The sequence below is a fragment of the Gavialis gangeticus genome, unplaced genomic scaffold, assembly GCF_001723915.1.
Source record: "Gavialis gangeticus isolate Ggan-Ray unplaced genomic scaffold, GavGan_comp1, whole genome shotgun sequence".
NCBI lineage: Eukaryota > Metazoa > Chordata > Crocodylia > Gavialidae > Gavialis > Gavialis gangeticus.
In genome coordinates, this window is record NW_017729024.1 from 9,883,246 (window position 1) to 9,897,901 (window position 14,656).

The following is a 14,656-nucleotide window of genomic DNA, read 5'->3' on the forward strand; positions in this document are numbered from 1 at the left end:
TGTTTTTATCCAGACAGATCGCTGCTGAGTTATATAACTGTCAAAATACCTTAAAGTATAAATTTATAATATTTATACATTTATGCAGAGCAAATCCAGGTATATAATAAGCTTGGTTTTGGATTTCCATTATGGTGAAACAACTTTTGTAAAGAAAGGTGTCACAGTGCGCTTTAAAAGTGGTCAGGTTTTTGGCTTAGTAGTTTATGATGTCAGTTGTGTCTTAAGTGGGAAGTGTATTATTCAAACTTTATAAACCAGCAGACCAGGTTTCTGTCATTTTTGTCCAGTCTGTCTTCCCAAGGTCTACCAAGGTATCTCCATGACTGAAGCACTTATAAAGCAGGTTGTGAGGGAAAATATTTTTGGAATAACAAGGTTAAATATTTAAAATATGAGGCCAGGAATAGGCTGTCGTTTGTTTGTTTGTTTTCTTGCTTGTCTCCACTAAGAATTTGGCAAAATAAAGGAAATGTCTGTTGAATAGACGGCATAGTATTCATAACAAAAATAAAAGATCTACATAAAGGAACAAGAGTAAGGTTGCAACGTCAAACACTTAAAAGATAGGTAGTTATCCAGTCACGTAATACTTTTTTCTGTGGAGCGTCTGCCCTATTTAGTGCATAGACTGTATGGTGCTTACTGAATCAGCAGCTATTCAATACTTCTTTTTTATCTTTGTCATTCATTGTACAGCCACATGTATTATTTACTGCACCCTCCAAATCCTGCACAGAATACAAAATTATTAATTGTCTCATGGGCTTTTCTATAGTGCTCTCATTGTTGGGTCTAAGTTTTTCACAAGCATTAACGATTCTTCTTTTTGCTGCAGCCCTACAAGTTGAGGGGGAATATTTTCATTTTAGAGAAGTGGAAATGGGACAGAGGAATTACTTTACAAATTGTCAAAAGTGTGTACTAATTTTAAAGGTCTAATTTAAGAAATGTATTGGACAATTCAGTGTTTTCTTGGTTTCAAGCAGAACTTTCACAGGCTTTAGTCACTCAACTATTACGGAAGTTGTACTTAAGGTGTCTCAAGTTGGATACTGGAGAACAGGAACATAAGGGCCAGTTGCTTCTTTTATTTTTGTTCTCCATTCTCTTAGCTCTGTCTCATCTCTCCTAGGCTGCCCTACCATGCCTCTCTTATACCTGTCCCATCTCCTATGCTGCCATCTCATTTCTCTAGCTCCAAGCCCTCCTATGCAGTTACCTGCCTTTCTGTATCTTTTTCTCTTACCTCATTCTTTCTCAGCCCTCTAGGTCATTTAATCTATCATGGTTTCTAGGCATGGGATGCGCAGCTCTTACTTCCTTACTTCCTTTGTCCACAACATTTTGAATAAGCAGTTGTAGAAAAAATCCTGCTCATCCCTTGCAAACAGGATGGAGTATATTCAAGGTGTTGAATGTACAGTCTGGAGGTGTGTATACAAACTAACGAGCAGGGATCCGGGTTTTCTGTTTCATGTGGAAAAATGGAAGAAAATGCGGCTTTTCCCTTTTAACCAAGAAAAATGCAGATTTTTCATTTTAACAGAGAAATAGGTGGATTTTTCACTTTTGCAAAGAGCTCTGTGCCAGCTGGCAGAGTTCTAGCCTGCAAGGGGCTGTGGGGAGCAGGAGGAGGGCTGCCAGGCAGGGGGTGCCTTGTGCATGTGTGAGCAGCCTAGAGAGCGGCTCCTGCAGGTAAGTCTGGTGGGGGTGGGGGGAGGAGAGATTGAGGCCCCCATAGGGAGGGATGGAGGGAGGAAGGGAGTGAGTTGGGTAGGGCTGGGGCAGTGCATGGGGCTTGGGGCCCAGGGCCAGAATGCATGGCTGCAGGGCCCTGGTGGGCAGCAGGATGAAACTGTGGCTGGCTCGTGTGGGGAGCAGGGCTGAGGTGGGGCTGGTTCCCCACTGCTGTGCACACTCTTGGGGGCAGATGCCTCCCAGATTTGTGTATGGGATGGAGGTGGGCTGCCCACTGCAGGCTTGGGCTCCTGCCCTACTGCCTTCTCTCCAGGGCCTTTGCAGCCCAGGGGGTGGCACCTGGTGCAGCAGGGCAGAACGAGGCTGGGCGGAGAAAATGCAAGCCCTGCGCTGCCTTGGCGGAGCACCATCTGGCCACCTGGCAGCAGTGGAGATGGTAGTGTGCAGTTGTGTCCCTCGCTGGTGCTGGGTGGGTAGGGGGTGCCTTGCCATGGTGATGCAGAGCTCCCAGCGGCAGCAGGGCAGGAAGCCCCCAGCCCACCCTCAGTGAGCAGCCCACATCTGACCCCCAGCGGGCTCTGCTTCTCTGCTGCAGCGGCTGCCTCCTCCCATGGGTAGCAGCTGGGGCTTGGATGTTGCTGGTGGGGGCCGGGGGCTGTGGACCTGGGTCCCTGGCTGTAACCAGCAGCTCCCCTCCATCAGGGCTGGGGGAGTAGGGGGGCTGAGGGTGGGGAGTGAGGGGCACCAGCAGGGCTGGGGGTCTGTGTGGGCTGACAGAGAGGAGCCTGGACCTGCATCCTGGTGACTAAAGGGGGCAGGGAGAGCTCTGATTTTTTTCATGATAAAAACCCCAAATCAAATACCAACATTTATAGATACTTAGACTTTATTTTATTATAGTGATTGAGGCACTGGTAGGCTCCCAAATTGCTTTGAAATTGTAAATATATCAGTTAAACATCGTGTTCAGTTGATATCTGTATCTATATAGTGGGGTTTCACTTTAATTGTGGATTTAGAGTGTTTAAATTGGAGAATTTGTGATTTTTGTATCAGAGAATATGTGATTTTTAAACGGAGAAAACCAGGATCCCTGCTAATGAGAGAATGAAGCTTGTTTGTACTAATGAAATTGTTTGGAGAAGCTAGGAATTGAAGAGTATTGCGTTTGTGCCAGTTTACACAAACTACATTTTTTAATACTTTTAAGTTGGCCAAAATTGGGCAGATTTTCCGAGGGATGACAAAAGGCAGGTCCCTGACATGCATGTTGGTTCTCTTTCTGAATTTCAAACATATACTCCAAAGAAAGATTAATTACAGCTTCTCTTTCAAAGAGTTATATATGTTGTTCTGATCTCTTACAGTGTGTTTTACCTGATCTTTTTCTTGGACATAATTAAACCATTTTAGCTGATTTTTCCTCAAAAACCCACATCAGTCCAAAGCAGAATGTAAAGTGTCCCCCTGAATAGTTAAAGCTTGATAACATAGTAAACAATTAAAATAGGATCTTAGTGTGAAAAGCAGTATACAACCTGAACTATAGGTGTTTGCACCCATGTCACCTAAAATAGCACCAATGATTTCCTTCCTTTTTGTACTAATGGACAACTGTGAACTCTCAATTTCTTGTGGGCCACCTTGCACCTTTATTATCAAACCTTTAATAAAAAAAGAGCTGAGAAGAAGAGCCAGTACAATTCACAGGTGACCTTTTCTGGTCTCATGGACTGTAGTTTAGGAACAACTGAGAGACGTTTGGACACAGTGGTAATAAGTGCTATACAGGCACATTAAAAGATAGATCAGGGCTGTTTAAAGGGTCAAGTTGAAGATAATTAAGTATAAAGTACTACTGAAAACAACATTTTTTTTTCCTTTGGACTTGCTTGGGCTTCCTGGCAGGAGATTAGAACCTTTGATGGCAACCAGCCACCCACCAGTGAAGAAACACTGATTTAGTCAGTCATCAGTCACATCACCCAAATCTAACCTGGTATTTTGTCTCCTCTGGTTCATTCAGCATGTTATTTTGCAAAGAGCAGGCTGTACTTGTGCTGCATTCTAATGAAGCGATGTGTTTGACGAATTCTGCTGAGTTGTGCTCAGATTTATGTACAGATACATTTGATGGAATCATGCTGTTTAAAAATACTTGAAGGTTTTCTTTTTTAATGTTTCACTTAAATAATTACAGCGTTTGCAATTTATGTGGCCTATATTAGGGAGAGTCACAAAACATTGGATTTGAAGAGTGTGCCCAGTGCTGGCCAGAACAGTGTGCACACTCTGTTTGTGGTGTCGCAGACTTATCTGCGGCACTGCAGACTGCATGTGCTACACATGCAGGCATTTGTTGCACTGCTAATTTGTAGCACCGTGGGTTTTTTTGACACTGGGAGATATTGGTGTCCCAGTGTCAAACCCACACCAAAAAAAAAAGGGAGCGGCAGTGTGTGCCACCTGAAACCAGAGTTTGGCCGCCAGAGCCATACTTCTCCTGCCAGCCAGGCTCTGTGGATCACCACTGCTGGAGCCCCGGGAGGCTCCCATTCCCCCAGGTAAGGCTGCTGGGGCCAGCCCAAGTGTTTGCCCCAGCCTCCCCTATCCCACCTGGTCAGCTTGCTGTGTGCTGGAGCATACTTGCACAGACATTCCCTGTGGACAAGTAGCAGTGGCACAGCTATGTGCCACTGCTGTTTGTCTGTGTGGAAATGCACGTATTTCTCTTTGTTTTGTATATTGTACACCCTACTAAAAGATTTATTAATAACAGTGAAACCAAAATATATTTCACACTGGGTTCTTTTCTTTATTGCTAATCATTGAGGGTAAAGAGCTATAGAAACCTGACTGGATGCTGTGGGATAAAATATGTGCTGGTTCTGCATGGAAAACCAATATAAGCATAAATAAATAAGAGTCTGCTTGTAAAGTAGCTTTCTTACTTTTAAATATTTCTGCAGGTGGAGCAGTACCTATTATTTATTCAGAAGTGTGCTTGTCACATGTAATGGAAATAAATGACCATTTAAAACCTTTTGTTGAAAGGATTATCTAAGTGATTGTATCTGTGTAAAAACAGACAGATTTCAGATAATGTAACTGAATATGCAATGAAAAAATATTAGTAGTGATACTTGCGGAACAAAATAGTCAAAGAGTAATCTGGCCTTATTAGATATCCTTACGGGAGCTTGAAATGCAAACTTTGAATAATCTGTAATTCCTGCTTTTGCTTACAAGTAACCATTCAGACAGCTTTATAATTTTCTCTGTGTTCATTTGTGCACCAACAATTTCTAGTTGAATCAACATCTGTGTTTCAAAGGAAGGAAATCTAACCCTCTCATCTAATTCTTGCATTTGTCATTTAAGCAAATATCAGAGAAGAATTCAACAAAATACTGTCTTCAGACAAAACGATACATAAAACACTCTGTGCTTGTTTTATCCTCATTCTAACACCAAGTCCTCCCTCCAGTGGCTGCTATTACAGTTTTTCACTTGTAGCTGAAGAACTGGTAAATTGTCTTTTCTCAAAGCTGAATTCAGTTCTCAAGATCTTCCAGGTTGGCAGGTCATCCTCTGAGGTACCTGCTTTTTCTCAGTGGCAAGCTCTTCATTTGATAGACGAAATCCAGTCTTCCAACAGAGAGACAAAATGCCCAGAGTCCTATTATTCACCTAAATGTTGTTATTGTGCTGTGTCCACTATATTTATTAATCCAACTTTATTTTTTAATTTGACAGGTTCATTCCATGTTCAGACAAGTCTTATATTTTTTCTCTCGACTTTGTAGCATACTTTTGAAGACGTGCAACTTGCAACCTAGTCCACTAACCCGTGTTAAAATAAAAATTTAAATTGTTGCATAGGCAAGACTTGGGCATAACTAACATCATGAACTACAGTGTTAATTTAGTTTCCTTGAAATAAACTAAACACGCAGAACAGTACAAGGGCATCCTAGTTTCTAGCACTCACAGTGGCTTGTGTTTTAATTTTTTTCTTTAAATACTTGAATTGTTTTTACAGATAATGATACCACTGTTTTGGAAACACGCATATTGATGGACGTTAATCCATTCTGTTCAGCAATTTGAATATTAGTGTTCTGTTTACAACCATTTCAGAACGATCTCTCATGAGAAACCAGACTTTTTGATTGTAGCTTGAGTAATTTAATTCTTTAAATGGTATTACTTGTTTTGGATGCATTCTAGGACTATTTACGGTTTCCCTATGTAGTTTTATTATTTTCCTGTTTCAAATGTTATATGTAGCCTTATTTTTACCATGTAAAAACCTAAGTTAACTAAATGTGCACATTTGTTTTGTTTAAAATAAATCCTGTTGAAGTGTGGCAGACTTGGAGAAGTGCAAAACCTGTGTAGGGATATTAGAAGACAGGAGAAGCAAATTGGTGAACCTTTGTTTTGAAGTCTCTTAGAGTGTGTTGCCATTGTAGCTGTAGTTGAGTATTTTTAGGTATGAGTACAAAGGAAATTGATGCTGTCCCACAGGCCATGCTCAGTGGGTTACTGAACCTAAGGAAGATTTTAGATTTTTAAGTACTTGGTTGATAGCCAATTCCCTTCTAAATTAATAATGTGGTCGTTTTTAAAACTTAAACCAGAAGAAATACTAAAACCTGTCACATCTTTACAGGAAGGAGATGGGTATGTAAGTTCTCCAGAGCATTCAGAATCTGCAGAGACAGAAAACATGGCAGTTTCTGAGAGTTTGACATAATAAAATTAAACCCCTTATACTTACCATGTATTACCTATTAAATGTTCCTATTAATTAGCTGGTCTTGCACTGAACTACCAAACCTGAAAAGAAACTATTTTGGGTGTTCTACTCATAAATTTAAGTTGGAGGGACCCAGTAGTACAGCAGGTTTAATCCTGTAAAGTCTCTGGTGGAAGGTTAGTCAATATTGGAACCAGTTCCAACCTGCTATAGAAATGTGGTTTCTGCAGACATGGCCATGATAAGGTACATTCATGGGAAGGATACATCAAATAGCAACTGCAGATTGTAACTACGAATCGAGAAGCTGAAAGGAGAGAAGAGGTTCATGCATATCTGTTTTTTATTTTTTTTAAAATGTGAGTTGCTGTGATAGCATGCTTTGTAAGTGTTAAATTCAGGTGCGTGGAAAAAGTCATTGAGATGATTGTCTGCTACCAAATAGAAAAAAAACTACAAGAATCTTGCTGCTTATGATACTTCATTTTAAATAACTTGAGGGTGCTCTATAGCTGGATACTTGTTCTTTATAAATTTCAGATACTGAGTAAACAGAGCATCCTAGAAATTCCTGTGTTTTCTGTTTTTAAATGCAGACTTGATAAAGATTACACATGGCATGTTATTTATAGTTTTATTTATACCTAGTGGATTTTCTGTTGGGATTGTAAAGGAGAAGGAGGTATGATAATTGCTTTATGTAGTCCACAAAACAAAATGGCAAAAGAGATGTTTTGAATATACTTTAAACTCTAACTATTTGTAGCAAAGCCATATTTAACCAGTAGTGTTTATCAGAAGCTATACAATATGTCAGCTCCATGTCCCAGTAAAAACCTTCTGCTACTTGATTCTCTGTAACGTAACCCATATCAGATAACTAATGCCAAATAACCTGTGTCAAGTACACATATGAATGTCTATCAAATGTATCAAACTGCATGTTGGCTGCATTTTTCAATAGCATTTACCTGTGCTCATGCAGACTGATAACTCTGAATTTTTATTAGGAAAACTAACTTGGGAATTTATAAAATTCTTGATTAGTTAGATGAACCAGCTGTGCCACAACAGGGAAAGCAGGGAGTAAAAATATATCAGAATGAGAAGAGAAAAACAGACAAATTGTTTTATACTCTTGGCACTGTGCCGTATGACTCCTTAGGCTACAACTTAATTGTAATGAGTGGTAAAGTTAGCATCTTTCCAAGCTCCTAAATTGGGGCTGTGTAATTTAACTGTAGTCACTGTATATAATTTTAGTAAAATCTAGTTCTATATGCAAAAGTATAATAAATGGTAATTATAGTTTCATTTTGGGATAATATAACTTGTTCTTGGTTGTATCTTCCATTTGTTATTGTGATTTTGAGTAATCATAAATCATAGGCATTTGGGAAAAATAGGAGGTTTGTAGTTCATACCTTTCTGAGGAACAGCAAAAATGGAAGATCAGTTAAATTCCAATAAGCCAAACTTTACTCCTGTGAAAGTGAAGCCTTTACCAATAATCCTTTACCAATGATTGCAAAGGATTGTGTGATTGAATTACATTTTTTTAGTAAAACTGTTTAATTTTTTGTGATGTGGTTGTGTTTTTTAAGTATGAAAATTCATGTATTTGTATTCATGTATTCATCATGGTATACACACAAGTAATACCTTGTGAAACAAAAGTCAATTAATTGACTGATTCCTAACTCTGATTAATTTTAGCTCATCCTGTGAAGACTGATGTCATTTTCCTTCATCACTTCAATTTTGTTCACAATTTGGATAAAGATGGCTCAACTCCAGCAAGGAGGACCAGATGAAAAAGAAAAAACTACTGCACTAAAAGGTACAGGCTTATTTTCTGCCTCTCTCTTGCTCTGTCTTTTACATGTGTAAATGACATCAAAGGCATTTCCTTTTAGATAAAAAAAGGAAGTAGAATTGCTTTGTTGTAGCCGTGTTGGTCTAAGGACATAGGCAGACGAGGTTCTTTGGGTAAATCTGATATCTTTTATTAGACCAACTTAAATAGTTGTAAAAATTCTTCTTTGCAAGCTTTTGGGTATAAACACTCTTTGTCAGGCTGAGGAAGCATCTGCAGTTGGTGTGTGGTCTTCCTGGATGGAATGAATAGTAATGCATGCATACCAACCTCTGGCTTCTTTACTATTCATTTCATCTGGGAAGAGCACAGACCAATTGCAGCATCCTTTCTCTAACAGCAACTGATATCTGTTGCTTCAGAGGAAAGTTCAAATCCTGTTCCTTGTAGTGGTCAGTGGTGGAATGCCCTGCCCTTGGAAAAGGTTATCCTTGGAGAAAGAGATTCATAGACATTAGGGCTGGAAGGGACCTTGAAGATCATCAAGTCCAGCCCCCTGCCCCAGGGGCAGGAAGTCAGCTGGGGTCAAAGGATCCCAACAAGATAAGCATCCAAACATTTCTTAAATAAGTCCAGAGTAGGTGCCTGCACCACTTCTGGAAGGAGCCTGCTCCAGGCCTTGGGGGCTCTGACAGTAAAGAAGTTTTTTCTTATGTCCAGCCTGAAATGGTCTTGGAGGAGTTTATGACCGTTGGTCCTTATTATCCCTTGGGGCGCTCTGGTGAACAGACGTTCCCCCAGATCCTGATGCATACCCCTTACGTACTTGCAGGCAGCCACCAGGTCACCCCTGAGCCTGCACTTTTCTAGGCAGATGTTTTTGTGTTCTTATTTTTCGCAACGGTGGATTAAGAATATTGTCAGCTTGTTTTATTGTTTAACCTCTGGTATGCCTTTTTTGTTATGCAGGCAAAGCGTAGATTGGATAGGGCTGCAGGAAGCAGCATCTGGGGATAGGATGGGTGGCCAGGGCTGGGGCCTGGTTTTCTGGGCAGTGATAGCATAGGGCCGGGGCCTGGGACAGAACTGCGATTTGCTCCCTGAACACCTCTGCTTGGGAACTGGTGCCTGTCACTGGGATGTGCAGGGAGCAGATCGCAGCTCTGCTCCAGGCTGTCCCACAGTCCCAACCCTAGCCCTGCCCTGCTCCTAGATGCCACTCCCTGCCTGCCTGTGGGAGTCCTGGGTTGGTCTCCATGAAGACCCTGCACACCTGCTCTATCTGGAGCCCCTGGTGGTGGGTGCTGGGTGGATGGGCCAGCATGCCCAGGAAGCAGGGCCATGTTTGGTCGCAATGGTAACACTGGCAGTGGCAGCCAGAAGGAGCCACTACCACTGGTGCTGCCAAGAAGCTAAGTTTAGCTGCTGTGCCTCCCCAGCCCTGCTGTGCACCTGTGGGTGGCAGGATCAGTCGTATACACCGTGGCTTGGGCTGCCCCCTTGCACCTGGGACAGGCGGGGCCAAGGGACCTGCCATGGACTGGATAAAATCTCTTGGCAGCCTGTAGGCCATATCTCTCCCACTTCTGCCCTAAAATGATTAAGAAGATCAAATCTAAAGGCACTGTTAAGGTTAATTATCACTTCAGCTAATCTTAGCTCTGGCAGGAGAATGTTGAGAATTGTCATTAAGGTAGTCAAGACCCAGGCCAATTGGGACTCTAGAAATTAGCACTTCGAATTGAATTTTGGAATATAGGAAGTTAGTTCTGCATAATAATAATAAGTTTTAGTGTGCTTCAAATGGCCCATGCCGTTAAACAGGTGCCTGTCCTTTTCTGTGTGGTCTTCAAAGATAGGTTCAAGTAGAGGCATCAGCACAGTGGGGCAGCTCAGTTATGAGAGAGAAATGGATACACCATCCCAGCAAAGCATACACAGTAAGCAAATTGTTGGACTCTGCTGCTACCAGCTAGATTTTTTTTTCTTTAAACTTGTTATCTTATAACAAATCTTTTTTTTGACACGTCTGTTCTACTCTACCATCATTATAGCTAGCAAAAGCAACTCTTAGAAATATTTCAAAGGCTTATCTTTTACCAACTAGTATGCTCGCTGTTATCTGAATTTCCCTTCTAGAAAAATAGGGTTTTTTTGAGTTGTCAGCATACTGCTTCCTGAAGCATGTCCCATGCTTTTCATGGTCTCATAATCAATTACACTAAAACCCCTGTTAACTGGCATTCTACAAGCCAGAATACTTTATAAACCAGAATTTCTGGCTGGCCAGACACGGGGCAAGGAGGAGCAGCTTGCACAAGATGGTGGCCACCGCCGCCACCTACCACCCTGTGCTGCTGCTGCCATCCCCCCAGCCCTGCTCCATGTGCGGCCACTGCCACCCCCACCCCCCTGCTCTGCGTTATCTGCCTCAGATAACGAGAATTTTTACATAACCGGCACGCGGCATTCCCCACTCATGCCAGATAACAGGGATTTTACTGTACATATTATGAGGGTGATCAAGTACCATAGTATAGGCACATGGATGTTGACACTTGTGAAACCCTATAGGATGTCCTTTGGAGAAGATAAACAATTGCCCAACATTACACAATGAGGACTACAGCCAGTGAATCACTTGTAAGAGGGTATTAAATAAAACTAAACCATTTTAGGAGAGCAGACTGAGGCGATGGGCAGATGTTACATTTGTGGTGCTAAATATGTCCTCGTAGCACTACACAAAGTGAGTGTACAGCCGTTCAAGCTGTTTAGTGCTACAAAGATGCTGAATGTTCTACAAAATATTAGCATTTCAAAGAGGAACTTCTTGTAAGTGTTACATTTTGTAGTGCTATGTTTAATGCATGTACAGTTGCATGTAGTGCTGTGGGGGCTCTAAGACCAACAGCAACACACGGTCCTCCACTCTACCTCCACCTGACCTCTCCAAGGTGGGGGAGAACAGCTGGCTCCCTGATAGCCACCCAAGCAAGGACTCTTGAAGTGGAGGCAACAATTCCCTTACTGTAACCTGGCAGAGGGAAGGGCATTCTGGCAGTAATTAGGCTGTCCTAAGGGCAGGCGGGGAGTAAAAGGGCAGTCCCCTATCATCTTCTGGCTGGAGAGCTGACCTTTGAGGCAGTTTTGTAGCTCTCTTGTCAGGGGGTTGGAATGCCTGTATGCCCCCAAATTGCTACATTTTTGTAGTGCTGCGAAGTGCCAAGGCACTTTTTATCTCTACAGAACACCTGTCCATACCCTGAAGAATTGTCTGAAACATGAAGTTGACTTGGATGAGGATGTTTTGGAGCATCAGAGAAATTTCATAGGATTGGTAGAAAACTAACATTGTGCAAAAAATTTGAAATGTTAAATAAGATGATTCAGGAAATTGTAAGTCCTGTTGCCTTGACGTGAATCCTGAACAAAATAATGAAATGGTTGATACAGGATTCAACTAATAAATAGTTAAAAAAGAGGGAAATCTATTTAATACCAGACAATGCCATTTTATGGGAAATAGGTCTTGCCCAACTAACTTGATATTGTATGGGACAACACATGTAATTGATGAAGATGTTAGTGTTAATGCAGTATACTTAAGATATGGACAGATAAAGACTTCTACTTTTCTAAAGGAGATGGGGGTTTGCTGCTCATAAACACAAGTCAGCTGGTCCTTCTTTATAACTTGTGTCAGTCCCTTTTTTGTTCCGCAGTAAGCAAAGCCGTTTTAACAACTTTTCATTCGAGGGTAGGCTGCCCCAGTTTAAATTTCACTTAGTGGACAAACAGAACATGTACAGTAGATTCAGCTGAACCATGGTAATTCTCCCCATTTTAAAATGTCTTCCTGTGACCCTATAATAAAATAGGGTATGTAACTAAACTATTACAAAAATAACATGCAGAGCTAATGTAGGTTAAAAGTTGGGAATAATCTTTGTATCATATTTCTTCGCCACATGCTACTTATTAGTAATGCGATTTTATATATATATATATATTTATTTTATTTTATTTTTTTTCCTAGCTGTTGACAAAAATTTCAATTAAAGTTTGCAGGTGACCCAAAGAACGGGGAAAGGATAAATAATGAAGACCATTGTTACAAGTGAACTGAATTACTTGATTAAACTGGGTGTAGACAAACAATACTTATTTTTTCATGGTTAGAAATATCTTCATACATGTAGGACTGATACTTGCAGGATAGGGACACTTAGTCCTAGAAAGCAGGAACTTCTAAAATGGGCTTGAACAATATGGCTGATGATAAAATGAATATGAGGTGCTAGGATTCAGGATGCTCCCATATATAGGATATCAAGGGTAGGTTACAGGGTGGCTAGATCACAGTTTAAATACCTGCATGGGAAAAAAAATGATAATAGGGAATCCTTCCATCAATGTAAGCTAACAGGGTTCAATGGCTGGAAGTTGAGGCTGGAGAAATTCAGATTAGAAATAAGATGCGTATTTTTAATAGTGAGGATAATTTTTCATTGAATCAACTTACCGTGAGTTATGGTAGAGTTTCCAGCACTGGAAACCTAAAATGAAATTGGATGTTTTTCTAAAGGATAGACTCTAGTTCAAAGATAGCTATTGAACTTGAAGCATGAATTAATTCGGGGAAATTTATGGGCTGTATTATTACAGAAGGTCATGGTAGACAATCATTCTGGACCCTTCAGGTCTTAAAATCATGAAAAAATGACTTTTGTTGATTAAAAAGAAGGCACTTATACAATGATGCTTGATTTTTTCCCCAGATTTATTATCTAGAATAGACTTGGATGAACTGATGAAAAAAGATGAGCCACCACTTGAGTTTCCTGATACTCTTGAAGGATTTGAATATGCTTTTAATGAAAGTAAGTAGTACTGTGTTTGTGAAGATGCCCGAATGTTGATTGCATCTCTTAAAGCCCTGTTTTCATAACTTTCTATTAAGAAATAAGGTTACATCTTTAAACAAAATAATACTATTCAGTGTCATCAAGAAATAGTTGTGAATTTTGCATAATTGTCAAAGCCTCTGGTTTGATCCCCCATATCGACTTGCACATCTTGCACCTTTATAGATTGTTCTGACTTCCTGTTTTACATTACAAAAGCAGTGATCCAAATATTCTATAAGTAAATTCTAAAACTATTTATTTTTAGCATTTAAAGTTAAGTAGATGTTACTACAAATGACAGTTTACTAACAAACATATTCAATATTCCAATTGATGCGGAAGATTATTACTAATCATTTAGATAGCAATTCCTAATGGGCGTTCCTGTTAATACTAATGGAAGTTAAATTCCACGCATGTTGACAGGAGAAGAGTTCTTTAAGAGGACATTTGCCTGGTTGAGGGGCTGGTTCTATTAATCAGCAATGGACAACATTCTTTTACTGAGGTCTCTGGTTTCAATCTAGGCTATGATAGTAATAACCACAGATTCTTTCCATCTATTTGGTGCTGTTTTTAAAGAAGTTAGTGGTTCTTTATCTGTCTAATAACTACACTTTCAGATTCTTCATCACAGTTGATATCTATAATACTGATTTGAGAAATGAGGGCTAGAATAGGACTGGTGTCTGAACTCCTACCAGATTCCCAGAAGTGGTCCCTCCAAAATTGTTTGAAACTTCTGGGAGGACAGCTTAAGAAATTTACACTCCTACTTCCATGCAATACTTGTTCTTTGAATAGAGAACTTTAGTTTCTACTGCTGTCTGTCTTACTATTACTTTAAAAGGAAAAAAGAGCTTTCCTTTAAATGATAGTCATTTATGCAACACTTAGCTGTTTAATACCCTGATGGCTTTCACAGGAACGTACTTAGAGACTAAAAGTGTCACGAAAGTGATGATCTTTTTTGATGGGAGGGGTTCAACTCTGTCACTTTTCATCTCTTTATTTTTAGATCTGTACAGTGTCTACTATTGTCTTCTGACTTCAGAGTTAATGGTTCACATGTGGTTGCTTAAAAGGAGAGGGGCTGAAATTTGAATATGGAGCTTTAGAATTATTATTGCAAGTTCCATTATTGACCTGATAGCCTGAGTTACTTCTTTAGAAAGTAACAAAACCTTGTAGCATATCCTGTTAGTCAATATAGTTGTCCAAAGGGTTACATTTTGCTTTAGTATCTGTCTTATATGATTGTAGTGCATTTTTGTGTCATAATCAGGAAATATACTGATTTATATTTCTGTTTGTGATGGAAACTAAGAGCCTGCTTACGCTCATTTAAGGAATATGAAATGAGAGGGTTTGCAGACAACATAAGAAAATTTGAAAATAAACTACATTTCTCAATAGATGTTTGCTATAATTTCCTTATGGAGAGCAGAATGTCATCAGCAACCTTCT

The 14,656-nt window shown here is 40.2% G+C and overlaps 1 protein-coding gene across 5 annotated transcripts in view; it reads left to right on the forward strand.

The window, feature by feature from the left end:
- The first annotated feature begins 8,157 nt into the window (after positions 1-8,157).
- FAM172A (family with sequence similarity 172 member A) overlaps positions 8,158-14,656 on the forward strand; it is a 427,259-nt gene continuing 420,760 nt past the window's right edge. For 2 of the 5 annotated variants that reach the window (XM_019516886.1, XM_019516889.1), the window contains exons 1-2: positions 8,158-8,303; positions 13,061-13,162. In XM_019516886.1, the coding sequence (XP_019372431.1) occupies positions 8,198-8,303; positions 13,061-13,162 (208 nt within the window). In that variant the 5' untranslated portion in view covers positions 8,158-8,197. Of the gene's footprint in view, positions 8,304-10,134; positions 10,220-13,060; positions 13,163-14,656 lie in introns of those variants that run through there. The other 3 variants (XM_019516887.1, XM_019516888.1, XM_019516890.1) reach the window with 3 other exon arrangements.